The sequence below is a fragment of the Cucurbita moschata genome, unplaced genomic scaffold, assembly GCF_002738365.1.
Source record: "Cucurbita moschata cultivar Rifu unplaced genomic scaffold, Cmos_1.0 Cmo_Scf00052, whole genome shotgun sequence".
NCBI lineage: Eukaryota > Viridiplantae > Streptophyta > Magnoliopsida > Cucurbitales > Cucurbitaceae > Cucurbita > Cucurbita moschata.
In genome coordinates, this window is record NW_019268568.1 from 1,171,353 (window position 1) to 1,198,108 (window position 26,756).

At 36.4% G+C, this 26,756-nt stretch overlaps 3 protein-coding genes across 4 annotated transcripts in view; 2 read left to right on the forward strand and 1 right to left on the reverse strand.

The window, feature by feature from the left end:
- LOC111436184 (homogentisate phytyltransferase 1, chloroplastic-like) overlaps window positions 1-6,631 on the reverse strand; it is a 13,521-nt gene extending 6,890 nt beyond the window's left edge. The window contains exons 1-7 of one of the 2 annotated variants that reach the window (XM_023073902.1): window positions 6,402-6,631; window positions 6,061-6,114; window positions 1,964-2,238; window positions 1,699-1,782; window positions 1,536-1,610; window positions 1,038-1,121; window positions 349-438 (exon numbers count right to left, since the gene is read on the reverse strand). In XM_023073902.1, the coding sequence (XP_022929670.1) occupies window positions 349-438; window positions 1,038-1,121; window positions 1,536-1,610; window positions 1,699-1,782; window positions 1,964-2,238; window positions 6,061-6,114; window positions 6,402-6,441 (702 nt within the window). In that variant the 5' untranslated portion in view covers window positions 6,442-6,631. Of the gene's footprint in view, window positions 1-348; window positions 439-1,037; window positions 1,122-1,535; window positions 1,611-1,698; window positions 1,783-1,963; window positions 2,239-6,060; window positions 6,118-6,401 lie in introns of both variants that reach the window. The other variant, XM_023073901.1, reaches the window with a different exon arrangement.
- Window positions 6,632-10,483: 3,852 nt separating this feature from the next.
- LOC111436267 (pentatricopeptide repeat-containing protein At2g18940, chloroplastic-like) lies at window positions 10,484-13,485 on the forward strand. Its single transcript, XM_023074013.1, has one exon. The coding sequence runs from the start codon at window positions 10,581-10,583 to the stop codon at window positions 13,116-13,118; it is 2,538 nt and encodes an 845-aa protein (XP_022929781.1). The 5' UTR covers window positions 10,484-10,580; the 3' UTR covers window positions 13,119-13,485.
- Window positions 13,486-13,985: 500 nt separating this feature from the next.
- On the forward strand, window positions 13,986-25,824 carry LOC111436170 (adagio protein 1-like). Its single transcript, XM_023073881.1, has 2 exons — window positions 13,986-14,804; window positions 23,965-25,824. Exons 1-2 carry the CDS (start codon window positions 14,578-14,580, stop codon window positions 25,571-25,573), a joined length of 1,836 nt encoding a protein of 611 aa, XP_022929649.1. The 5' UTR covers window positions 13,986-14,577; the 3' UTR covers window positions 25,574-25,824.
- The last annotated feature ends 932 nt before the right edge of the window (window positions 25,825-26,756 follow it).

The following is a 26,756-nucleotide window of genomic DNA, read 5'->3' on the forward strand; positions in this document are numbered from 1 at the left end:
CCCCCCCCCCCACCTCAAGTGACAGTAGCACTGACAAAGAAAGGAAGACGAGAGTTTACTTGCTTCTTTAGTTTTGCAAATGCAACTCCTATCTAACAACTCTATTGGGTTAAAGAGAGACAAAGGAAGCAGTGGTCATGAAAAGGAAAAGGATGTGAAAATTGATTACCTATTTGGACCCTGTGCAATAATCATTAATGTTATCTCACATTTAATTATGAAAAGAGTGGTTTCAACACTCCAATTAAAGGATACTGTAGCAAGTTTAGACAAGATAGACATACTTGATTTGGCTTTTTGGTAGATAAGAATCTGAAAATAAATGATAAGATAAAGGTAGCCACTCACATCAATGGAATAAGCAGTCCCAAGAATAAAGCTGATCAAAAGTGCCCAAAACAATGGCCATGAACGAACAATCCATCCTAGCCAAAAACTCTGTACAAAAACATAGGGAGAGTAAAGTAGTTTAAGAATGGAGCCCATTATACGTAGTTCAGATACACAAATGGAAATAACCATAAGAAGTAAAATTTATTAAAAGCTTATAATAAAAGTTATATGCATCTACAGATATTCCTAACTAAAAGAAATAGTATCTATACTGTATATCATATTAAGAGTTAAAAGAGAGAAACTTACCTACCCATTTTGCACTCCACTTTTCAATATATACGTATTTCTCCCTTCATATTTTAATATATCTTTAACTGTAATTGCTAATCATTTATAGTTAATATTAAATTATAAGATTATAATTAATAAAATGAAAATTTTAAAATGTTCTAGAAAAGTGTAGGGACCCAATAGAAATTAAAATCAAAACTCAAGAATAAAAGTACAACATTTTAAAACGTGGAGACCAAACAAAAACTAAACTCAAAACCTAAGGACCAAAGGGTTATTTTGTCCAAAAAAAAAAATAGTATGCAGATATTTTCTACATATTAAATTGCTTCAAATAAACCCCAAAAGATATTAAAATAAAAATTCTAACAAAGGGTCTTGCGAATGATGTGGCACATAAAAAGTAATACCAGGATAGAAAACGTGAAGACAATTGCAACGCCAGTTCCAAAAGAATATTCTCCCGATGCTAATGGAAGATATGGCTTGTTAATCTGCAACGGAAACACATAGGAATCATTAAGGTCTTCTTTGATGGCTACAAGAAAGAATATTGCAAGCTCCGCTTTTATTATTATTCAAATGTTATTAAGTGAAGGTCAGATCACATGATAGTTTATTCTGCACACTCATGGTGCTACCACACATTTTTAGAAGATATATATGGTTGAAATGCTCACACTGGTAAATTAAAAAAGATTATGGTAATGACCAAATAAGGAGATCACTACACAAATGGGCATGATACCCTGCCAGAAATGCCTATGTAAAAGTAGGTCCAAAACCAAGACTGCTACATCATTCTGATAAAAATTTACTCATGGGATACTCTTCCAAGTTCGCTAAAAATTATGACAGCAGACCTAATTTAATATGCTGCTACGGGAAAAAGAATACAAAAGAAGTACCTTATCTATTTCGATGTCAAATAATTGGTTCAGACCTACAATATAAATATTCATGAAGAGGGCAGCAACTATAGCCTGGAAATTTTTTTGCAAATGTGTTAAAGATTTACAAAAGCACAAAAAAAAAAAAGAATTGAACTATAAATCTTGTTTGAAACATCACCTCCAACACCCCAGTTAAAAATAATGGTGACAAGTCTGATAGTTTCTCAACGGCTAGTAGAGAAACTGATACAATGCTCAATGCCTGCAAGCATGAAAGGAAAGCATAAGCTGAAGATACATAATATATTTCAGAGAGAGTAATTTTTCAGTGCTTTAGATGGTGGCAGCCACAATGTGGTGGCTACATCAAATAATTTTCCCACAAAGAATGAAATGAAACAAAAAGTTATTGACCTAAAAGGACATGAGTTTTTAAACGTAACTGTACCAATAACTGTGTGCGGCCGTGAAAACCTATAGAAAGCATCCAAGAAACTCTTTACAGAGTCACCATAATTTTTGGAATGTAAAACTTCCGATTCGGATTCAAAAGGGTGATTAGAGGCTGCATTTCTAATTTGAATTCGGTTGTTTTTCTTCTGACAGAAGGTGTATCCTTCCCAATGTCTTCTAAAGACACATTCAACATGATGTGATTTAGATTCAGACTCCACACAACTGGGCCTCTTAGACATCTTCAGTGCTCCAGGCCTTGGACCTTCAATTGGGACATGTGAATGATAAGCAAGCATTCTTGAACTCTTTCCTTAATTATTCTACGTTTTCAAATCATAAGACAACAGAAGAGCCATAATTGCACATATCAAAAAAAGGAAAATGAGGGAGGGGGGAGCCAACCTTCTTCTTTTCTGAATCTCTTCATGAAGTACATCCCAATTATATGAATTTTACAAAAAGAAGACCTAACAAAGGTCATCCGCTTTAAAAATATCAAGAAATAGTTTTGACTCCAGGAAGAAAAAACAAACAATAAATTCCCACAGCACTTGGATGCTTCTTTTAAGATCATTAAACATCCTTCTATTTTCACTCTATCTATAACTCTCACAAAACCAGACTTTAGTCATCCTGTGACCAGATTTGATTGTTAAAGTTATGACCACAGAAACTACCAAATATTCTTTCAGACTAAAATTTGTCTCTTATTGAAGCTTGTGGTCTTGAATTATGGAAAAAATTTCCTTCAACATCGTAAGGATTGGTTTCAATCAAGTTCTTAGAGAGCTGTCATTTGATCTTTCCACAAGACCTTCCTGAAAACTAGTCACAGAGGAGAATCTCACAGATGAATACAAGTCTGTCTGAGAATCACACAGAATAGAGCCCATTTTTTCCTACTGTACCCTTAAATGACGCCCATGGGACTACACCAAACCCTCAAAATGGATGGTAAAAGGGCACATCCATCCACCTCTCTACTAGAAAAACAACGAAAGAATGAAATGGACAGAGGCATAGTTGCAGAGTCAAACTTCTGTAACTTTTATTATTATTATTATTATTATTATTTTTTTAATTTATAAGAAACTATCGATGTATTAGAGAGAAAAAAGAAAAAACAAAAGAAAACAAATGGTTACTTTTTTAAATTACAGGGACCAAAATGGACATATTAAAAGTATAGGGACCAAATTAAACCAAACTTGAATGTGTAGGAACCGCAATGAACATTTTGAAAGTGCAGGGCCAAAGTAGTATTTGAACTTCCAAAAGATAGTGGTTTGAATGCCACCTAGACTTCGTAGTTGTATACTAACACTATTACGGAAACAATTCTCCTGTCATCTTGTTTTCTTTATTTCTTTTCAAAAGAAACGGATTCATTAAATTTCATTGATGAGACAAACTTACAAAAGGGGAAAAGACGTTCCTAACAAAAGGTGTCAAATCATATTGTACAACTATTTCTGTGTTTTGTTATTTACTTCTTTATTTGTAACTAGCTCCTAATTGATAAATGAATGATCGAGCTTGGTCTTTTTTCTCTTGTACGTGATTTTTCGTTCCTATTTTGTTTCCCTGATAATTGCCTTTTAGACTATCCTTGTATTCATCTCTTCAAGAAAGAATATTTTCTTATCATTGAGAAAGGAATTACAAAAAAAAAACTCTTCCAACCGGCAATGAGAGTAGATGAGCTACAAAGGCAGAAATAACTAAAGTCTTTTCACACCAAGGTTCAACCCAATAAATATCCACCCTCGCACAACATCACTAGCATGCCTGCAAAGGCTAAAAGATAACACATGAACGAGAAGTGACCTAAACAACCCCATTATCGGTACACTAGGAAACCTCATGCACCCCATCTTCCCATAATCTCGTCCAAAACAAGGAGCTATATTTATAAAGGCTACACTAAAAAACATAAACATAAACAGAGGATAAAGTCACCCATTGAAATACAACATACATCATTTTCAAAAAGGCTAGGATATGTTATCAGACTATACATTAATTCAGATATATTTGAATATCCACACATTTCAATGATTTTCACATAAATTTGTTCAAATTTATGATGACATTTAAATGTGTAAAATAAGCTAAGGAAAAAAAATATATCTTTCCAGAAATGGAAGAAATGAATTGTATATTTCTCATGATCTTAACATCTTATAGCACAAGTCAAAGGATTAAACAGAATATTTTTTTATAATGATTCAACCTATCCTAGGAAAGAAATGTAAATCAACTATGTTCCTTGGTAAATTTCATTAGTAGTAAAATTAAGTCTTCAAATATATGGTTAAAAACGTTAAATATTTTCACTCAAATTTTATTATTTTCCTTTATCAATTACTAGTTTCAAACATAAGCTAATAAGTAATGATTGAACACTTTAGCAAGTGTCCAATAATCATCCAACATGAGTTCATCAGCATCTGACACATGTTGAACAAGTGCTTAAAGTATCAAACTAGAACACATATTCAGTGAGTATTCAACAGACATCCAACAAATATCAAGCAGTGCGCCTGTTAAACCAAACTAAGGGTGCAGGCTCATAGAGACTGTAAAAATGCTCATCCTAGAATTATCCACGACGATTGCCGGATGGGAGAAATGATTCAACGGCTAGAACAATGTATAGGAAGGAGAGACTAAAAAACTTGTGCTTTGATTATACATGTAAGGTGTAGGACGGAGCCATAAAAATGTTGAACAAGTGCCCAAATAATCAACCAACATGTGTTCATCAGCATCTGACATGACCATGTTGAACAAGTGTCAAAAGTATCATATAGAAAACAAACTCAACGCTTCAGATTTCTAAATCTACTCAATAAACATGAAGGTACTTCCTTAAAATTGATCCGCACCTTCCTCCCACTCTTATGATACGTGAACACACAAGAGGTATATATAAATAGAAATAGACGCAGATTCACACGTGTGTACAACCTTTTTCCAGGGATATTCGACAATAGCTATCTATTTGTTAACCTATTTTTTTGTAATAATCAGCCGAGTGTTATTCTTTTGGACTGGAGTCCATTCTTGTAGTTGGTTGAGAACTCCTTTCGTGAGCTTGTCTTTTTGTACACGTTCGTATACTCTTTCACCATGGAAGAACTATTTCTTATTCCAATATATATATATATAGATATAGATATATTTGTATATTATTGAAAGTTTACTTGATATTGAACTATTGATTAAGATACCATAATTTTATCTTCTTTTGCATAGAAATATTCTCAATTTTAACAAAATAATAATAATAATAATAATTTTTAGAATTGAAATCTTAGGTTCCAATAACATGTTGTTTATGGTTTTCTGATTTTGAAAATTAAGCTTGTAACCAATACTTCAGCGTCTAGCTTCCTAACTTTATCACCTATATTTTAAAAGCATTCTAAAAAATCTGTCAAAATTTAAAAAATAAGAAAAGTATTATTTAATAACTTGATTTGGTTTGTGAAATTTGGCTTAGAATTCAATGTATTTTCAAGGGAATGTGAAAAACTTACTTAAAAAATGGTGAGAAAACAAGCATAATTTAAAAATAAATTAAAAAAATAAAATGGGTATCAATTTCAGTTCTCAAATGACTTTGCTGTGAAGTAAAAGTGCAGTTTCAGAGTTTTAATCGACACCGGCGTTTATGCTGTCTTCAGACTTAAAGGCTATTGGCAGGTAATGTTATATCGTAGTTCCCGAATTAAATTTCTAAAATTACGACCCAATATCTGGCTAAAAAACATTAAATGTTTCTATACGACTGAAATTATTGTTTAATTTTAAAATTCATCTACTCTCAAATAGCCCCCTCCAAGCTTACATGGCAACCCGCCGCCCGGATAATCTCTTCCGCTAGTTCAATTCATCCAAACTTGCACAATCAACAACAGTCTTTTGACAATAGCAGTACCAAACATGAAATTTTAAAAATCAAGCAAAAATACACGAATCCTGCGTGTGCGATTGACGAATTAAAGATGCCAAAGAAGACGAGAATCAGAAGCGATAGTGCAAAGAAAATAAGGATTCAAAAACGACGAATTGGTCTTACTTGGAAGCCAAACATTGTTGACGTCACGATTTGTCCAGCCGCTTCCAATCGCACCTACTGAACAGAAACAGCGAATCAGACAAAACCAGACTCAAATCAGCTTCATTCAAGGAATAGGATGAGAATCGCGAGAACATCATCGAGTAACTCCTCAAGCGCAAATGAAAGCGAAGCATCAAAAAAGAAAAACACACTCGAAAACAAAAACACACCAATCAACGAGAAAGAAAAAAAAAAAAAGCTAAAAACAAAATGCAGAACTTCCGGCGGAGAAAACTAAGATTGAACTGAACTGAAACAGTCTCAAACCACTAAGATTGTAAGAAAAACAAACAGCATACCAACATGACTTCGGTAGGCTCTAACGAACACGGAATCCATTGCCAAGACGGTTTCCCCCTCTGAGAAGGAAAAGAAAATGGTGGAGATTCAGAGCTCTGAAGAATGCAGAAGCAAACTTAGCTCGTTCTCTCGCCTTCTCCGCCCGAGCTCTGAACAACCGAACCAAAGTCCAGAAGCGCAGTTCTGCTCTGAAAGGCGTTTGTAAATTATTGATTCTCCGTTCTTTTCCCTTTTCACTCCTTTTATTTATTTATTTATTTATTTTGTCAAAATATTATTATTGGAACTATCATTTTCATCGTTTCGTTTTAAATTTGTCATATTATTTTAGTAAATCTTAAATTTTGTCCGCCAAAAGTTAATTTTAAAATAAATATATTTCTAAAATTTTTATTAAATGTTGTGTTGCCATTTTTCTGGATGATTTAAAAAACAATGTAATTTAAATAAATAAATAAATAACAAATATGTGATAATTATAAGTTTAAGCTACCTAGATTTGCATATGTAAATATCAAATAACAAAATAATAACAATAATCAAAATGATTATTTAAAAAATTTTGGGACAGATATTTTTTGAGAAATTGGTAAACAAAATTAGAGAATTTAAATAATAAAATGATATTTTTTAATTTTGATTTTTCGAAGTATTTAATTTTACGATTGAATTTTAAATTTTATTTTTAATAAATTATTAATTTTAAGATTTTACACATTTATTCTTTGTTGTAAGTTTTTAGATGATTGACTTAATTATAATCAAATTATTTTTGGAAGAATCATATTATAACAATTTTAAATTAATTAATTAAAATTTAACTCAATGATTTCTAAAATTTAGAAAAAAAATAGTGTTGGTGTTAATATAACACATGCGGAAGCAATTTGGATCTTAGGCACTTTTAGAACATCAATTATTGTAAATTACTAGCATGTTCATAAGTATTAAAACTTAATGAGTTTAAATATTAACTTTTTGTAGTTCAAACTCCTTTTGCCTCACGAACCGGTTTCGAACCACCACTAGTGTCTTCTCCACTATCCTCCGGCCTTAGAATGGGATTGTGGAATCCGGTGAGTGACTAAACTTGGGAGGGATTTTGTATATGTGAAAGAGAGTGTTTGTGAGAAGTTTTTCTCAAGGTTTTTCATCAAGACGAAGAATCCCCTCCAAGTATCATGATCGCTCTATTTAAAGAGTCAAGTTTGCATGTTCATGCAAACTTGAGATCACCAAATTTTGACACTTAAAATTTCACTCAAATGTTTGGGATTATGTGACAAGCATGCATGTTTGAGTTAACCAAATTTTGACACTCAAACTTGTGGGGTTTATTTGGCAAACATGCAAGTTTGGTTAAACCAAATTTTGACACCTCAAAATTCCACTAACATGGATTTTTCCATTAGATGAAAGTCAACATTTTGACTTTCTTCATTTTAATTCAACAATTAATTTGAATAATGAATTTCAAATTAAAGTAACATTAAATGATTAATTAAACTATTTAATTAATATTTAATATTAATTCAAATGCCAATCCCAATCAATTTCGACACATAATTGATTAAGATATTTAAATCTTATTTAAATATCTCAGATTCTCTCTTTTCGTTTAATTCGTAAATAAAACAAAATTGCGGTTAAATATATCGTATATATGTAACGCATATTCCCTAATTTGAATTCGAACACTTCGAACTCACTCGTCACATTGTTCTATGGTTTAGTCCGATATGAGCTAGCAGAGGGACCTAATGGACCTATAGATCATGGTCTCCAACGATCCAAGATTAACCGATTAAACTCATTAACCTGGTTAACCAACATTCATTAACTACTAGGACACTCCACTATAGCCTAGTAGTTACACTCCCCTCACTATAGATATATTTCTGTCCATCTGATATAACCATGATTAGTAAGTCGATCCTTCACAGGTTGTTCGTAACTAGAGCTGGGTCAATTTACCGTTTTACCCCTGAAGTTACTTCTTGTTCCTTATGTCTCACTGATCCTCTAATGAACAATTGGTTTGTGGTCCAACCAGTAAACCGAATTCCTCTCAGGCCAATGAGAGAGTGGGGCCCCTTGTTCAAGACTTGGAGTCAGTGCTTAAGGGAACTACCTTTCTTCTATCCCTAAAAGTGGGTAGGAGTGAATTCTGTCTTGCACCCCACGTCCCTAGCCATTCACCCAGTCTTACCCCTGAAATGGGAGGCCAGTTGAGTGGGCGAACTAGAGCCACTCTCACCCATGCAAATCTAAGGATAATTCCGAATAAACAGGAGTTCATGGTTAGCCCAGGATTAAAACCGAGTTACCTAGGTTATCGAATGAAAAGAAAATCAGTCTCAACAGTAAACGACTTTATAAAGTGAGAGTGGTTTTCTTCATGGTCCGATCTTATGCAATACTCATTGCATAGGACGCCCCCACTCACATGTTTCCACATGCACAATTTAGTGATCACATTGTTTATATCATATACAAAAGTGGGCCGCATCCATAGTGTCCCCAGAATAAAGTACTCAGCCTTATTCTTATACTATAGATCATTTTGACTATATACTTGAACTTTATCCACTCTTATGTCTCTACATATAGTTCAAGTAATCATACTATAGCCAGAGTGTTCTTAGTTTATTGGATTTAGATTAATGATCGTAAAGTTCACTTTATTCAATAACAATTTTTACTGAATAAACATCAATAATAACTTTATTGAAAATAGAATATATCTTTGTTTACAAACTATGAGTTTTAGGACATAAAACCCAATAAAACCCCACAAATAGATCATATAGAAATTAAATTCAAACCTTATAAAAAATATATCCAAAATATTGAAATAAATATAAAATGAAAATATAATATTTCAAAATAATATCCGACCAAAATAACGGTTCTCTATAATAATTTTGTCTATGGATTACAATTTTTTTTTTTAATCCAAGATTTTGTTATATTTTTGTCTCATTCCAATCTTACCGCTTAAGCAATATCAACAAAATCAGTTAAATTGAATACTTAGATTTGTTTGGAATTTAGTTGTGGCAGTATCTTTTCGTGGAGACAAGGTCTCTCGGGACCTCTTGTGTGTGATCAACGTCATGAAATTTTTATAATACAACATTTTCCATGGGTTCATATTAGAATTCTTTCTTTTTATTTAAAAATTTATTTAATGTGGCAAGATCCGTGTTATATATTTTTTTAAAGATTTTGATGTGACATTTAATTAATAGAGTGATACTCATACTATTGTCATATATGAAAAAAAGTCTTTTTGGTTAGAAGATCTATAATTAATTAAATTTATTTAAAATAAAATGAAATAAGAGATAGAATGTTATCAAAAATTTATATAAATAAATATTATTCGTTAGTTCTTTTAATTATAATTATTTCTAATTGGATTTACTGCTTATATAATTAATTGTTAGAAGTTAATTTATTTTGATTAATTCAATTTATTAAAACAATTTTAATTTAATATATTATAAATAATATGTTTTTAGGTGTTTTTTTAAAGTTTAATTAGCAATCAATATTAATAATTATTCTCAAATAAAGATAGACAACTGTCACGGGACTCATGGAGGAGGTACGGTTATCATGTACATAGATAGTTATTAATTTACCCCAACACTACGATATAATCCAAAGTAATTCTCACGCACACCAATAGATAATTACTAAGATTCATGTGCATACACCACAACATTTCAGAAAGATATGCATAACATCCATTCAATTTGTATATTCATACACAAAACAATCACATGCATACATATCTAGCATGTGAGATCTCAAATTGGTCGGTGAGGAGAGTAAACATTATTTTATAAGAGTGTAAAAATCTATGTCTAGTAAACCCGTTTTAAAGAGGAAGCCGAAAAGAAAAAGTTCGAATAATATAATATTTACTAGCGGTGAGCTTAAGAGCTGACATTAGGCTAGTACGGCTATAGTGTGGTTCAAAATTAGAGAGCAATATAGTCATAATGGCCCCTCTTCTCCCTCACACATTCTGTGAACTTAAGCTCAATGCATCGGCTAAGTCTTTCACTCCGTGGAATTAGTTTCCTTATCCGTCTCCTCCGTCAACAATCGAGCTCAATTCCGCCATTTTTATTTAACCTCGAAGCTCGAGTTCCATATTTAGTGCGAGAATGGAAGGCGCTCTCTTCCCCAACAGATGCCCACTTCCAGTGAACAGACCCATTCCACCAAATCAATCTTTGAAGTTTAATTCAACGAATCTTCCTCCTCCTCCTCCTCCTCCTCCATCGCCGCCCTCTTCCTCATTTCCGGTCGATACCCTTCTTCAGCATCTTCTTCAATTGTCTCTGCCTCCTAATGACACTCTCCACAAGCTCAAACATGTAAAGGTTGGGCAAAAGAATGTTGCCCATTTGCCTTCTCTTCAAATTTCAGTGGATTCAACTAAGAAACGGAGCAAAGGGCCTCAGTTGAAGAAACCCCTCTTGAATTCAGCTCCGGAAATTGTGTACAATGACGAGAAGATTCGAGATGGGCCTCTTCAATTTCTCTCCAAAAAGGGTATGTGCTTGCTTAATTCAATCGCTGAACAGCCTTTTGACAGCTTGAATGCTTATTTTGATTCTGTCAAGTTTGAGTTGCTTGAAATTGATTTGGTCAGTCTCTTGAAAGCGCTAGACCTTTCGGGGCATAGCGAGAGGGCTATTTTGTTGTTTGAATGGTTTGTGTCGAACTCTGTTTCTGGAAATTTGAAACTAGATAATAAAGCTGTTGAACTTATGATAAAGATTCTTGGAAGAGAATCGAAATATTCAACTGCACTCAAGCTGTTCGACGAAATGCCCATTGACAAATACTCGCTTGATGTTCGCTCTTGCACCACCATTCTTCACGCCTATTCTCGAAATGGCGAATATAAGCAAGCCATTGCCATGTTTGATAGAATGAAGGACAGTGGCCTTTCTCCAAGTTTGGTTACATACAATGTGATGCTTGATGTTTATGGGAAAATGGGTCGTTCTTGGGATAAAATTTTAGGTTTGTTGGATGAAATGAGGAGTGTAGGTTTGCAATTTGATGAGTTCACCTGTAGCACTGTGATATCTGCTTGTGGAAGAGAGGGTTTGATAAATGAAGCAAAAGATTTCTTGTTTGGGTTGAAATCAAGTGGCTATGAGCCAGGAACTGTCACCTACAATGCTTTACTTCAAGTCTTTGGAAAAGCTGGGATGTATTCAGAGGCTTTAAACATCTTGAAAGAAATGGAGGATAATAATTGCACCCCGGACTCTATTACCTACAATGAGCTCGTAGCAGCTTATGTTCGGGCTGGATTCTACGAGGAAGGAGCTGATGTAATCGACACAATGACTCGCAAAGGTGTGACGCCAGATGCTGTGACTTATACAACTCTCATAAATGCCTATGGTAGCGCAGGAAAGGAGGTGAAGGCATTAGAACTGTTTAACCAGATGAAGAAATCAGGATGTGTTCCTAATGTTTGCACGTATAATTCTATTCTTGCACTTCTGGGAAAGAAGTTGCAGTCGGAGGAAATGATAAAGATACTCGTTGATATGAGAACGAATGGATGTTCACCAAACCGAATAACATGGAACACGATGCTTGCCATGTGTGGTGATAAGGGGAATCACAAGTTTGTGAACCGTGTTCTTAGGGAGATGAAAAACTGTGGTTTTGAACCCGGCAGAGACACGTTTAACACTTTGATTAGCACGTATAGCCGTTGTGGGTCGAAGATCGATGTGGCAGAGATGTACGATGAGATGATTAAAGCTGGATTTACACCATGTATTATGACTTATAACGCGCTTCTGAACGCTTTGGCTCGACGAGGGGATTGGAAAGCAGCCGAATCTGTGTTCCTGGATATGAAGAACAAGGGATTCAAACCTAATGAAACCTCATACTCATTGATGCTCCATTGCTATGCAAAAGGGGGGAATGTGAAAGGATTAAAGAGGATTGAGAAAGATATCTATGATGGTCAGATCTTCCCCAGCTGGGTTCTTTTAAGAACACTCGTTCTTTCAAACATCAAGTGCAGAGCAGTTGCAGGAATGGAAAGGGCATTTGAGGAGCTGATGAAGAATGGATACAAGCCCGACATGGTTATATTCAACTCGATGCTATCAATTTTTGCTAAAAACAACATGTACGAACGAGCCCACGAGACGTTGCACTTGATTCGTGAAGGTGGACTGCAACCGGATCTCGTCACCTACAATAGCTTAATGAATATGTATGCCAGAAGAGGAGAATGCTGGAAAGCAGAAGAAATCCTCAAGGGACTTGTAAAATCTGGCTTAAAACCCGATCTCATTTCATACAACACCGTAATTAAAGGCTTCTGCAGACAAGGACTCATGCAAGAAGCAATAAGAACTATGTCCGAGATGACAGCTCGAGGGATTCATCCTTGCATATTTACGTACAACACTTTCGTGTCGGGGTATGCGGGACGTGGAATGTTTGCAGAGGTAGATGAAGTCATTAGCTACATGATTCAGAACAACTGCAAACCCAATGAAGTTACGTACAAGGTCGTCGTGGACGGTTATTGTAAAGCAAGAAAATATCAAGAAGCTATGGATTTCGTGTTCGGGATCAAGAACATCGACGATTCGTTCAATTATCATTCCACGCAAAGACTTGCTTCCCATGTAAGGGAGATGATGAGTTCTTGATCTCTCTAGGAGGTATTCCTGCTTGTTTATTTCTTTGTTCATTATAGAGAAGTACTTGTAGATATTTAATAATCGTACAAAACATCAAACACCTTAGCAACTCATTCATAAATGGGAGGGTTTGTCACTTGAAATGGGCCTTGGAGTTGGGCTGTAGACATTGATGAAGCCCAACTTGTCCTTTCAGTTTCACAACCTCGTTGAAGATGTCTATTTTTGTATTCTTTTTATCCCTTTTACATGTTGTGTAAGTAAGGATATTGCACTTAGAGGCTTCAACTCCAAAAAACCATTTATGTACACATGGCTATTTATTGTCATCATCTTATATTGCCTTAATAGTATAAAGCAAATTCCCTTTTACGAATTGGTAATGGTCAAAATCTCACTTTTGCAGTGCGGTTCTTAAAATTTACCTTCTAATTCAATAATAATGCAAAATCTAGATAATATTTTATAACTTTATCATATTTGTCGATGTCTAAATTTAGCAAGAGAAAACTTACAGCACCGTCATGTGCTTCGATCGAGAATTTGTAGTTTAGAAGAGAGGTAACTTGCAAAAAGGGAGACAAAAGGCTCACGTGCCAAAGTAAGAGACGGAGAAAGTTATGTATAACGAAGAAGTCGAGACTTTAAGTTGCCTCATACGAGGTTATAATGAACTTGGACTTTGCATTAATACATTCATCGTCAAATTACGTTCATGTTAGTTTAGGAATGGGTTTGGTTAGTGTAAATAAAATATTTGAAAAGAGGGCAAGCAGGTATATTCACACAAAGAAACACCAGAAATAGTAAGGAGATGCGATGTTTGAACCATTTCTATCAATTACCCCACATGTGAGAGAACTGGCAGTGTGGGGAAATGAAAGGAAGAAAGGAACGGTAGAAGTTAAAAACAGCGGAGGAAATGAGATACCCTTTTTCCTGAACAAGACTTAGCGTAGACCTAAAGCTCCATGTAAGCCCGATCGAACCAAGCCAAGCCTCGATCCACCAGCCTTAGCCACAGTAAAATCCTCATTTCGTAAAAGCGGCAAAAAGGCTATTCCTTTCCAGAAGCCTCAACCACCCAGTAGTAGCCTCTCCATCCCTGACTTCTCTTCATCAGAGGGCGGTGAAGAGCGAACACGAAACCAAACCAAGTTTTTATTAACCCCGTCAAACCAAAAATCTCTTTCTTTCTCTCTCTCTCTCTCTATCTCTTTCTATCGAAGAGCTAAACTTTTAGCTAAATTGCCGAACCCTTTCAACCACTCGTTATCTTTTCCTGTGTGAACCGTCCCAACCTTCTTCAATTTCGGTTGTCGAGTGTTGCCACCGTCTTAATTGTTCGTTTTTGTGCTAAAACCCTATTTTTTGGCCTCCGATCGCCGGATTCTTTTCTGGGTTTTCTTCCTAATTGGATATCTGTAAATGGGTTGAAGAGAATATTTGGGTTTTGGAAGCGAGGAAAATGGAGTGGGACAGCAATTCGGATCTGAGCGGAGACGAGGAGGACGAGGGCTTCTTACTCAACGATGGTGGGCCTCTTCCTTTTCCTGTGGAGAACTTGTTCCAAACTGCGCCATGTGGGTTCGTCGTCACCGATTCTCTTGAACCCGACCATCCCATCATCTATGTCAACACCGTCTTCGAAATGGTTTCTGGCTATCGGGCGGAGGAAGTGCTTGGTCGCAATTGGTCAGTTTATTTGTAAAATAGTCGTATTATATTGATTCGCTGCTATTTATGTTATAATTCTGGACCTTATTTAGCTGTTGAATGCGTATTTTCTCTTCCTTTTGTTGGGGTGGGGTTATTTCGGTTGGTTAGTGACGGGCTGGCATTTGTTTTTTATGGTTATGTCTTGTGGTTTCTTGGGCGAATAGGAAGTCTTGGGCCTAGTTATTCTTTAATTGGTCAGTTAGCCTAATGTTGTATGGATTGGCAAGTTCTTGGTCTGTGTATATAGCTGATGGGTAGGTTGCTGGAAACCGTAGTGTGTTCTCTGGAAGGTATGATCGACATCCTTGCATTTCATTTCTTGGGACAATTTAGCTTCGCTGTGAGTTTTTGTAATCAGTTAAGTTTGAAGAATTCTACTCACAAGTCTCCATAATGGGTCTCTTTTCTCAATATGAGATGAATCTTCCAAGGATGGGATACTCCGATAGGGTAGACGAGTAATCTTGTGCCTACGGAAATGAACGTCTCAATATGAGACGAATCTTCAAAGGATGGGATACTCTGATAGGGTAGATGAGTAATCTCGTGCTTATGTAAACGAACACTCCTTTACAAGAAGGCATATCATAAATAAAAGGCTTCCTTACAACGATGGATATTTTGTTCCCAAACCGTGAAGTGATTATCTCTGAAAGGGAGCAATGAAATTAGTGCCAGTTTCTTAAGAAACCATTCTGTGCCTTAACATCCATATTCTGCAATTTTTATCAAGTTGTTGTACCATCATTTTCTATTTTATGTGGCATACAACAATGACCTTTTTGTTCTTAGATTCTATTATTCTCATTTCAGCTATAAGAAATCTCGTCTAGTTTCCTTTTTCCCTATTGTCTTGATGGAGGTTGTGGAATATTGGCGCTGTCAAAGTGTTTTTCTTATCAAGTAATCGCTACTTCTTACGCCCGATTATACAGCAAACCAAATCCCAAAGAAATTCAAAAGGTTTGCATGGATAGTTAGAAGCATACTATAGAAATCTTTTGATGCTAAAGCTTTTCTATTTGCAAAATTTAGAAGATGTGCATTGCTTTCGAGGAAGCAAGCACCAACCACAAGATTTTGTACTATGACAGTATTCTTGGAATGAGGATTAGGCTTATTGTTATAATTTTTCTTGTGATGCTATGTAGGGGAGGTATTTAGTCTGCTTTTGAGGCTGTAAAAGATGGAGCTCTTAGGATTCTTATGATTCCGAGAAGCAAGGTTTTAGGTATTTTGAAGATTAGTGTGTATTGCCCTCTGAAGGATGGATTTTATTTTTCATGCTTAGTTTGGTATCTTCAATACTTGAAGTTGGTGGAGATTTTTTACTGGAAAGTACTTTATAGATGGATTGAATAAAAAGCAGTAAAACCCGAAATCTAGGCAAAGGCCAACAAGTTACGAAGTCATGATGTAACTGTAATAATAGATTGTAAAAAGAGTCTCAATGATTGGTTACTGAGTTTCAAGGAGTCTAGGGTTCATCCATTTGGTGAATACTTCTTGGTTAGGTTTTTGGTTGAGGACAAGGAGAAGAAATTATTCTCAAACAGGAATTTGTGGAGTTAAGTCACAAAGAGGGAGTAAGATTTCTACAAAAAAGAGAAAAAAAGGTTGGTTTGATTTAGTGAGATGACAATTCAGCAAGTTTTCATAGGTTAGTATGAACTTATGGCTTTTTCTAGTAATCTCGCGGATTTATTTGGGAAGTGGTGTGTTGGCAGCCAATCTTCTAGATTGGAAGTATTTGGCTCGAAACACCCTTTGAAGGAGGTGATGTTTTATTAGCTTTGAAGAGTTTATACAAAAGCACGGGTCAAGATGGTTTTGACTTGAAAGACGACATTTTTCACAAAATTTTGGTTCTTTCTCAAGGATGAGGTCATGGAGATGTTAAAGGATTTCCCGGTGAATGGTATTTTGAATTCCCCCATAAAGAGACTTCATTAGCTATGGTTAAAAAAGAAGTAAGGAATTTTTTTCAGCAATCAGTTTGGTTCTTAGTGTATGCAAGATCATTTTTTTAATGAATAATCGAACTTTCATTTAGAACAAATGAAAGTATACAAAGGTGTACAAGAAACCAAGCCCACTAAAAGGGAGCAAAACTAAATAAATAGGCTCCAGTCAAGTAAAATAGACTTAAAAGGTTGATTACAACATCACTCGAGTCCCTAACAACACCTCTAAAGTCCTATTATTCATCTCTCCTTATAGGCCCCGCTTCCCTTAAGGGCGGATGGAGAAGGAGCTCCTTGACCATCTCTTTGCAATCCACATGTCTAGCAAACCGAAAGTTGAATGCTTGAAACAAACATCTCCAAACCGCTCCAACAAAGTCATAACTCTAAAATTATGATAAGTTCTTTGTTTCCTTCCAACAAAGAATGCATCCAAGTGAGCCTACTAAATTGGGCAACTTTCTCACTAATCGATCCAAGATGTTGAAATTTTTTCGTGAATGGCCTGTTACGTGAAAAACGTAACCTTCTTGGGAAATTTCACCTTCCACTATAAAGTAAAGAAAGACACATTTGAGGGAGAGTGGTTCACCATACGCCAAAAGAGGGAATTATAAGAGATTTGGACTCTGAAGATGAATATCCCTTCGCCCTCAAGTAATCTCCGACTCCTCAATCAAGTATAAAAGAGCCATAATGTCTTGGTTTCTTATCAGAAGATAGATGACAAAACCCTAATCAAAATGAGAGGGCCCATCTGCCACCCAATTTCTCATACATAGGGTAAAGAGGTCTATCCTCCAACCACTTATCCTACCAAAAATAAGTATCCCTCCCATCACTCACAAAAAACATAACAAATTGAGAAAAGAAGGGGAGCTCATCAAGGATTTTTGGAAGTGCATTTAGCCCTATGGACATTCGCCCAAAAGGGCGAGGACTATATTTGCTTGTGATAATTCTGTACCATAAGGTCTTAGATTCAAGGGGAAGCACTGCAATTATTTAGCCAACAAGGTCTCGGTTCATGCCCTTACATTCCCTAATTCTATCCCCCTAAGTCCATTGGCTTTGTGACCACCTTTCATTGCATAAGACAAGTCCCTTCCCCCCTTCGATCTTCTCCACCCCAAAATCCTTTGTAAACTTTTCATAAGTTTTACTAACAGTACTAGGGAATCTAAACATGGAAAAATGTATACTGAGATACAACTTAAGAATGAACAAACAAAAGTCATCCTACCTCTTTCTGAAAGTAGCTTTTCTCCCACGAGGCTACTCTCTATGAACCTTATCCACTACTGGATCCAAAAAGAGAAACTTCTTGGGTTTTGGCCAAGATGAAGGCCACAAATAGAACGAAGGGAATGAGCCAACCTTGCTCCCCGCAAGAGCAGCCCATCCATCCACCTTCTGCGGGTCACCATTCAAACCAAAATCTAACACTTGTCTTTGTTAATTTTAAGCCTATGTCTTGATGATTGCTCTAATGTGATTCAAATTGAGGAACAACCTTTCCTTCAATTAGTAGAAAAAGATGGTTTCATCAGTGAACTAAAAATGAGATGATCTTTATCCTTTCCAATCGCAGAACTTTCAAGAATATTGTCATCGACCTTGAGAAATAATTCTACTAAGAATATCCACTGTTAGCATAGAGTGAAAAAGGAGGAGGATCACCATGTATAAGACCTTTCAAGGCTCAAATGCTATGGTGGCTTACCATTAATGAGAATGAAGTACGTAACTGTTTTGCTGCAACTCCAAATCTGCCATCTTCATTTACATCTGAAGTCTCTCTTCGCTAAATTTTGTCATGGAAGTTTCTATTCATGTGATCCTATGCCTTCTTGAAGTCTTAAAGTGACCCTCTTTTGTTTGGGAGTTCTATAATCCTCAATATCCTCATTATTAATAAGGGCTTGTTGGTCTATAATTTGCTACCCCTAATAAGTAATAAATATATTGGTTAAAAGGTTAGTTGGTGTGCTGGATTCTACAGTGTTGTCCTTTCTTATTGCTTCTACAGAGGGGAGACAAATAATTGATACTTTACTTGTGGAAAATGAAATAATGATACAAATCCTTTCATCTTCCTCAATGTAACTTGGTTTCTTAGTAGGAAAAAAAAAAAAAAGGATTATTGAAAGGGGAAAAGATGGTTTAGTTTCCAAAAAAAAAAAAAAAAAAAAAAAAAAAAAAAAAAAGAAGAAGAATAAGAATAGGAGATGGTTGTAATTATTTGCTTCGGCTTATTCTTTTGGATTGAAACCCTTTCTTGTATAGCTAGTTTGGTTTGAATCCAATGGGCCGTCTTTCTGTATGCCATTTTCTACTCTTTTGTGTAAGAAAAGAAGAGAAAAGGGGCAGGCCAACAAAAATTGATCTTGAGAAAGCATAAAATATGACAGGTTGTGATTTTTTTGTTAATGGTTAATAAGTAAAAAGTAGATTGATCTTTGGAAGCTGTTGGTGGAGAAAGTTATGCATAATTGGGTAAATGGACGAAGTACTGTCATTTTGAAGGTAGTTCAGCTATTTATCAACTTGTACTAGCTATATTACCAACCCTTTTCATGTCAATGTTTCCTATACCAAACAGAGTGGTAGTAAATGTGGAAAGAAATATAAGAAACTTCCTTTGGCATGGTAAGGTGGCAAATTTCGAATTGGACATTTGAAAAGGTGTGAAATTTTATGGCAAATGAAGTAGTGATATTTCAGAGAAACTGATAAAGTTTGGCATAATGTGATCACTAGTATATATAGGCCAATGAAGGAGTGGTTAACTAGGGAGAAAAAAAGGATGAAGCACATAAGTTTTTGGTGGATATTTCCATGATAAAAAGAAAAACAGTCTTAGAACACTCTTGAATCAAATTTGGAAATGGGAAGTGAATCAAATTTCAAGACAATCAGGATATTTAGATTATTTTCAACCACTTGCTCTAAAATTTCCAAATCGTTATACAACTGTCTGGGGAATGTGCATTTGATTGTTGGGATGATTTTGATGTGTTGGGATATTCTGACTTGGAGAAAGATGGAGGAAATTCGATTTAAGGAGTCTTTGATCTTGTAAAGCTACTTTAGATTAACGACTGCGGTTGGAAGAGATGTGAGGACTTGAAATAATAATATTGCCGGTCTCTTTTCCAGTAAATCTTGTTTTATCATCTGAGATTGTCGAAAAGTTGTTTTGCTGAAGATTTCTTCGAGAAAACTTGAAACATAAAGTGCCCCAAAAAGAAGTCTTTGTTTGATCAGCTTGTCTTTAGGATCAAAATACTTACCAGCTTTAAAGGAAACACTCCATGTTGGCTTTGGAACCGTCAAGATTTTGTCTTCACTTTGGAGCTTGTGAAGGCTTGAAGGTTTGAGCCCACAAAGAAGTATTTGTTTGATCTTCCTGTCTCATAGTTATAGTTCATGGAGGATTAGTGCTCTTGTTTAATAATATTTGAATCATCATGGAATTTTCAAAATCTGTTTTGAGTGACCTTTTCAAGAGGAAAACAGAGAAACTTTGTACGAAGACCTTGAAATTTGTTTGGAGGTGTATTTGGAAGGAAAGAAACCACCATAATTTTCAATGGGCAAACGGGAGGTTGCGAGAAGTACTTGAGTTAGCTAAATTTTACGTATATTTGTGCGTTTCCTTAGAAGTGATTAGAAATTATAGTGCCTTTACAATCAATTCTAACTGGGGTGGTTTTCTTTAAGTTACTTGGATAGTTTATCTGGGTGGTTTTAGCGGTGGTGCCTTTTGGGTGTGTTATTAGGTTGTAACACTGAAGAATTTGTTTTCTTGTTTCAAGAAAAAGGAAAATAAGATCACTTCTGTAAATGTGGATGAATGCTGCTGGTTTTTTAGAAAAAGATGGGCTCTTCATAAACCAAATCCCTTACAAGGGAAATTGGGTCGGTTGGGTTACAAAAATTTGAGAGTTTCTCTACAAACATATATGGGGAGGTTCTTATCCAAAATAGGGATAAAATTCTTTATTTGGGAGCCTAGTTTGTCGAGTATCAACATCCACGATGTTCTTCAAAGGAAATCCCCTTGGCTGTACATCTCTCCCTCACGCTGCCCTCGGTATATGGTGGATCTAGAAATAACTTTGCCAATGAATTTTGGAGCTTTAACTTATCATCTATGGACTGGGATTTGGTTCACCCAGGTGACATCTTCTCTTTCTAGTGTTTAGATGGGACATCCTTTTAAAGATGAGAAGAAGACTCTTTGGTTGAATTTCATGAGGGCTTTCTTTTGGAGTTGTTGGCTTGAGCGGAACGGTCGTATCTTCAATGTGAAGAAGCATAACACACCAACTTTTGTAGATTCTATCATTTTCTTAGCTTTATCTTGGAGGAAGATAAAACATCCTTTTTGTAATTACAACTTAACTACTGTCGCTCCACAATGCACAAGCTTCTTGTAAATACTTCTTCATAGGGAATGTTTTTGTTTCCTGTAAGGAGAGAGAGAGAGAGAGAGAGAGATCACTTCTCCAATCTTCCCCATCTAGGAAATTTTATCATTCTCATTTTTAAAAATAAGTGGATGGACCACCCTTTTCATTTATGTGGAGAGTGGGTGGAACTCTATGTTTAAGTGGTTGGCTGCCCATTATTTCCTCCTGCCTATTCACGAATGAAAATCATTTTATGTATGCTCGACTTCGGTTGCTGGTGCTATAAAAATGAGTACATCATGACAAGAACAGTCACCCAGGAAAATCAACCTTCCTTTTTTAATTGGTGGATGGTGAAAAGAAAGAACTTTGGTGGATGGTGAAAAGGAAGAACTTTGGATGCGACCGCAAAAGAGGCCTTGATTGGAACCCTTCGTCTCTTTGGATAATCGAGCTAAAAATAGGATTTTTGTTGTTACTCTTCATTCACTTTATTAAAAAAAGGAAGGGTAATTTCACAATTCTTTGGGGAGGGTGCACCCATTCTAAGGCAATAATTTGTTCATTGACTGTCGCTTTATCTTGTAAGCTTTTCTTCTCTAGTATCAAATCTTTAAAGGGGCTCCTCTAACTCTTGGAGAATCCTTAGGCATACGCCTGTTGAAACAACATTAGAACAACACTTTAACAATGCATCCCAATAATGGGAGAGGGTTTCTTATGGATACAGATAAAAAAGATGGATTGTCTTGGCTTTGTTGGTAGAGTACACCTTTTTTGGAAACATAGACTTTGTATGACAAACATCATAAAGAAAAAGACCCCCTCCTGTTTCTTGGAAAAGTGATGGTTCAAATCTTTACTTTTGATTCGTCCTCTTCTAGGTCAAATTTTCACCATTGTTTGAAATGTCCTTTGAGCTAAGAAAGTTTGGAAAGATGAGCAGTCTTATTATAAAGTTTCCTCTTTTAATATAGTGGCCTTAATTAAATAAAGGGAATTCGTGGCCGATGCAGCCTTCTCTCCCCCTTATGTTCTCTAATTTCCACGTGGCCTTTGTCGAGGGACCCTACTATTGTTTATCGTGGAAGGTCCCTAAACAGGTTCAAGTCTATCTTAAAGAATATTATGGGAGGCATGTCTTTATCTTTTGTTCTAATAATAAAACTTCCACTTTAGGGAATGATCTTTCGGATGATGATGAATTTTCCAATGGAAGTGTTAGTAGTTACATGTCTTTTGATGGAGAAACCCTTATTGAAGATTTTAGTACTGGTCTTCTAGAAGACTTCATTAAAGGTTTCAACGAGGAATATATCTGGATCTGGCTTCGTTTTCAAGAATATATATGGATCTGAGCAAAATGGTCACTCCAAGGCCTTTTTTCCCTATCATTTTGAAAAACTCAATTTTCCAGATTACTTTCATCAAGCTGCCATCACTCTTGTTCCTATCAATTGCAAGGGCAACTATGACAATTACAATTCCAAAACGGCTGGAAGGTTCTAGTGTTTCTGCCATTCTCTGGTACTTCGGTTTGCTAGTTTTAAAATTCGGGTTTGGTTAGGTTGTTTGTGGGTTTATTTTATTCATTTATTTAAATGTTCTTTGTTGTGTGGAAGGAGTTTCTTTGTTCTTCTTTTGGTTGTTTTGGTTAGCTCGTGGGCTTTCTATGGTGTGCTTTTAGATTCTTTTTAGGTGATTCTATTTGGTTGGTTTTTTGTTGTTTGTTTTCCTCTTTTTGGAAGGTTGTTTCCTGTTATCTTCGTAGTGTAAAGTCGTTTATCATTTAAAGCGAAATCCAGCTCAAAAAGCAACGCTTACATTTCTCGTTTCCTCCAACTCAATATTTGGAGTTTAACCTTTCAATATTTGGAGTTGAAAAATTCATGGTATTAACACATGAATTTATTATTTATTCGGGTTCAAGGAGTCTAAATTTGTAGCTTAGTTCTTTGATTAGTGGGTCATGCATGCCCACTTTATCTATGCTTCAATCTTGAGAGCACCCCATTTATCCCAAACCCAAGGACCTCTTACTCTCACCAGCTGCAACTTCCTTCTTGGTGAGGGCAACTACTCCTAAGAGGTTTTATGGGGGGAAAAAATGGAAGAAGTTATAATATGGTTAGTAAACTATTCAAACTTTACATATATACGAACTGCAACATTTCCATACACCTGAGTATAACCAATGTTGTTTTCTAGCTGTATGTTTTTAGGGGCGATCAATCACGAGCAACACAAGTTCAACCTTTAGTTTGAGTGACCGATACCTTCCGTTGCTAGAAGGATACATTAGTTATTGTTCTACTTAGTTTTTGATACAGTACTAAATGGAAATCTTACAGTAGAAACTAATAACTGAGGATGAGTTTTTTTAACAGTATTGTCACTAACTGAATTATGGCCTGCTTTGTAGAAGTAACATCATTTTTCAATATACTTGACGATTTGATCTGATGTATCTACATATAACTTACGTAGAGTTTTTTCTCTATGAACTTTCAAAGATCTCGATTCTGTATGTAAGATTTCAGAACACTTGGACGCCTAATGCCCGGCCTAATATGATTAGAATTATATGATTTCACTAATGTTATGATGCTTCGGTTTTCTAATGCATGTGTATGCTTTCTCTCTATCTGCCAGCGCAGGATTACCCTAGCTTATCATTACGCTCCATGTTGATCTTTCTATTCATATATACTTAATACGTGATGCTTGCTTACTAACACAGTTGGGATGTTCTTGCAGTCGGTTCTTGCAATGTAGAGGTCCATTTGCAAAAAGAAGGCACCCACTGGTTGACTCTTCAGTGGTTTCAGAAATCAGAAGATGTCTAGAGGATGGCACGGAATTTCAAGGCGAATTGTTGAACTTTAGGAAAGATGGTACCCCATTGATGAATAAATTGAGGTTAACACCTATCTATGGAGATGATGAAACAGTAACCCATGTTATTGGTATCCAGTTCTTCACTGAAGCCGATATTGATTTGGGACCTGTGACCAGTTCTACAACGAAGGAGTTAGCAAAATCGTCTGATAAGTTCCGTTCTGGCCTTTCATCTTTTCGCTTTACATCTGTTGGGGACCGAAATATTTGTCGTGGTGTATGTGGTATTCTCCAATTGAGTGATGAGGTGATATCGTTGAAAATACTCTCACGGTTGACGCCCAGAGATATAGCGTCAGTAGGATCTGTTTGTAGGCGGTTTTATGAGCTGACGAAGAACGAGGATCTCTGGAGAATGGTCTGCCAAAATGCCTGGGGTAGTGAAACAACACGTGTACTAGAGACTGTGCCTGGTGCAAAAACTCTTGGCTGGGGCCGGTTAGCCAGAGAATTGACAACTCTCGAAGATGCTGCCTGGAGGAAGCTAACCGTAGGGGGATCTGTCGAACCCTCACGTTGCAACTTCAGTGCTTGTGCAGTTGGTAATAGAGTTGTATTATTTGGTGGGGAGGGTGTTAATATGCAACCGATGAATGATACCTTTGTACTGGATTTAAATTCTAGTAAACCAGAGTGGCAGCATGTTCAAGTTAGTTCTCCACCTCCTGGTAGATGGGGTCATACTCTTTCTTGTGTAAATGGTTCTCATTTAGTCGTCTTTGGCGGTTGTGGTAGACAGGGCTTGCTTAATGATGTTTTCGTGTTGGATTTGGATGCGAATCCTCCAACCTGGCGTGAAATATCTGGATTGGCTCCTCCGCTTCCAAGATCATGGCATAGCTCCTGCACTCTTGACGGCACCAAGTTGATAGTCTCTGGTGGTTGTGCAGATTCTGGAGTACTTCTGAGTGATACTTTTCTGCTCGATCTCTCAATGGAGAAACCCATATGGAGGGAGATACCTGTAACTTGGACTCCCCCCTCTCGGTTGGGACACACATTATCTGTATATGGTGGCCGGAAGATTTTGATGTTTGGAGGTTTAGCGAAAAGTGGACCGTTACGGTTTCGATCAAGTGATGTCTTTACAATGGATTTAAGTGAGGAGGAGCCATGTTGGAGATGTGTAGCTGGAAGCGGAGTGCCGGGTGCTGGAAACCCAGGAGGGGTAGCACCTCCGCCTAGACTGGACCATGTCGCTGTGAGTCTCCCTGGTGGCAGAATACTGATATTTGGTGGCTCAGTGGCGGGTCTTCACTCTGCATCACAGCTTTACCTCCTTGATCCAACAGAAGAGAAACCAACATGGAGGATATTGAAAGTACCTGGACGGCCTCCAAGGTTCGCATGGGGACACAGCACGTGTGTCGTAGGGGGAACGAGGGCAATAGTCCTGGGAGGTCAAACTGGAGAGGAGTGGATGCTAAGTGAGCTTCATGAACTATCATTGGCCAGTTCTCTCATCTGATTTGAAGAGGGAAGAAACAAAGAACAGTTGAGAGAGAGAGAAAGAGAGAGAGAGAGAGAGAGAGCCATGGATTGCAAGATTATGGTGAGAGATTGATTGATGTGTTGGGAGAAATGTTGTTGCTCTGGTCTGGTCTGGTCTGGTCTGGTCAGGACTCTCTGTATTAGATATGTTTGTTCCAAAAGAGCATCATATTATTCTTGTATGGAACTGTTCTGACTCAGAATAAAACTTTAAAATTCAGTTTGAAAGGAGTGACGCCAATACCGATTCTTGCGTTGGGTGTGAGTTTTAGCAAGAATGTTTTCTTCCATATTAGGGGTTAGATTATGTTGACAGAGGGATAGGTATCTATATATAAGTGCATATTCTTAGTATCATAACAATATTTTGGTCTCTAATGATTCAGCAAACAGGGAGTGCGTCCATGTCTGTCTGTAATAACTTTCTGCCCAGGATTGGAACAACCAAGATCTGAAATACACAAGCAACCACTGCTCTTTTCTCTTTTCTGTACAACTAACACTCTGCTGCTTATCTTATTTATTATATATATTTTGCTGTCTTCATTTTTCCTCTTTTCTCTGCTTCCATTCTTTACCCTTTCATTTTCCACCAGCTAAGCGATATATATATGTGTTTCAAATTCATTCATTTTAGAATTCTAGCTCTTCTAGAGTGATATCACTCGTGACCCGGGTCCCTTGGAAGGGGGTCTTTTTCGCTCTCTACCTAAGCTGCACAGGAAAGGCCCAAAGTCGATCTTAGGAAACAGTGAAGCTTCATAGGATCTTTCTGTCTAGGTGCAGGTAGTCAGCATCTTCACAGACATGTCTATTTCACCGAGTCTCTCTTAGACAGTGCCCAAATTGTCACGTCTTTCGTGTGGGTCAGAACTTACCTGACAATGAATTTTGTTACCTTAGAACCATTATAGTTATCGCCGCCGTTCACCGAGGCTTCGGTCGTTAGTTGCTCTGAGGCCACCGTACATGGTCTTATTATGAGTGTTACAGATGGTTTAATGAGAGGAATGGAAGTGGTTAACATGAGAGCTCTTCTAAGTGTTCCAGAGCAACTCAGTATTGATAATTTGGTTGCTCTATTCGCTTCTTTTTTAAGCTCAGTATTGATAATTTGGTTGCTCTATTCGCTTCTTTTTTAAGCTCAATAATGGTGTTCG

Coding starts and splice junctions, on each gene's coding strand:
- LOC111436267 (XM_023074013.1), top strand. CDS start 10,581: ATGGAAGGCGCTCTCTTCCCCAACAGATGCCCACTTCCAGTGAACAGA.
- LOC111436170 (XM_023073881.1), top strand. CDS start 14,578: ATGGAGTGGGACAGCAATTCGGATCTGAGCGGAGACGAGGAGGACGAG. Junction 14,805..23,964: donor GAAGTGCTTGGTCGCAATTG/GTCAGTTTATTT, acceptor ATGTTCTTGCAG/TCGGTTCTTGCAATGTAGAG.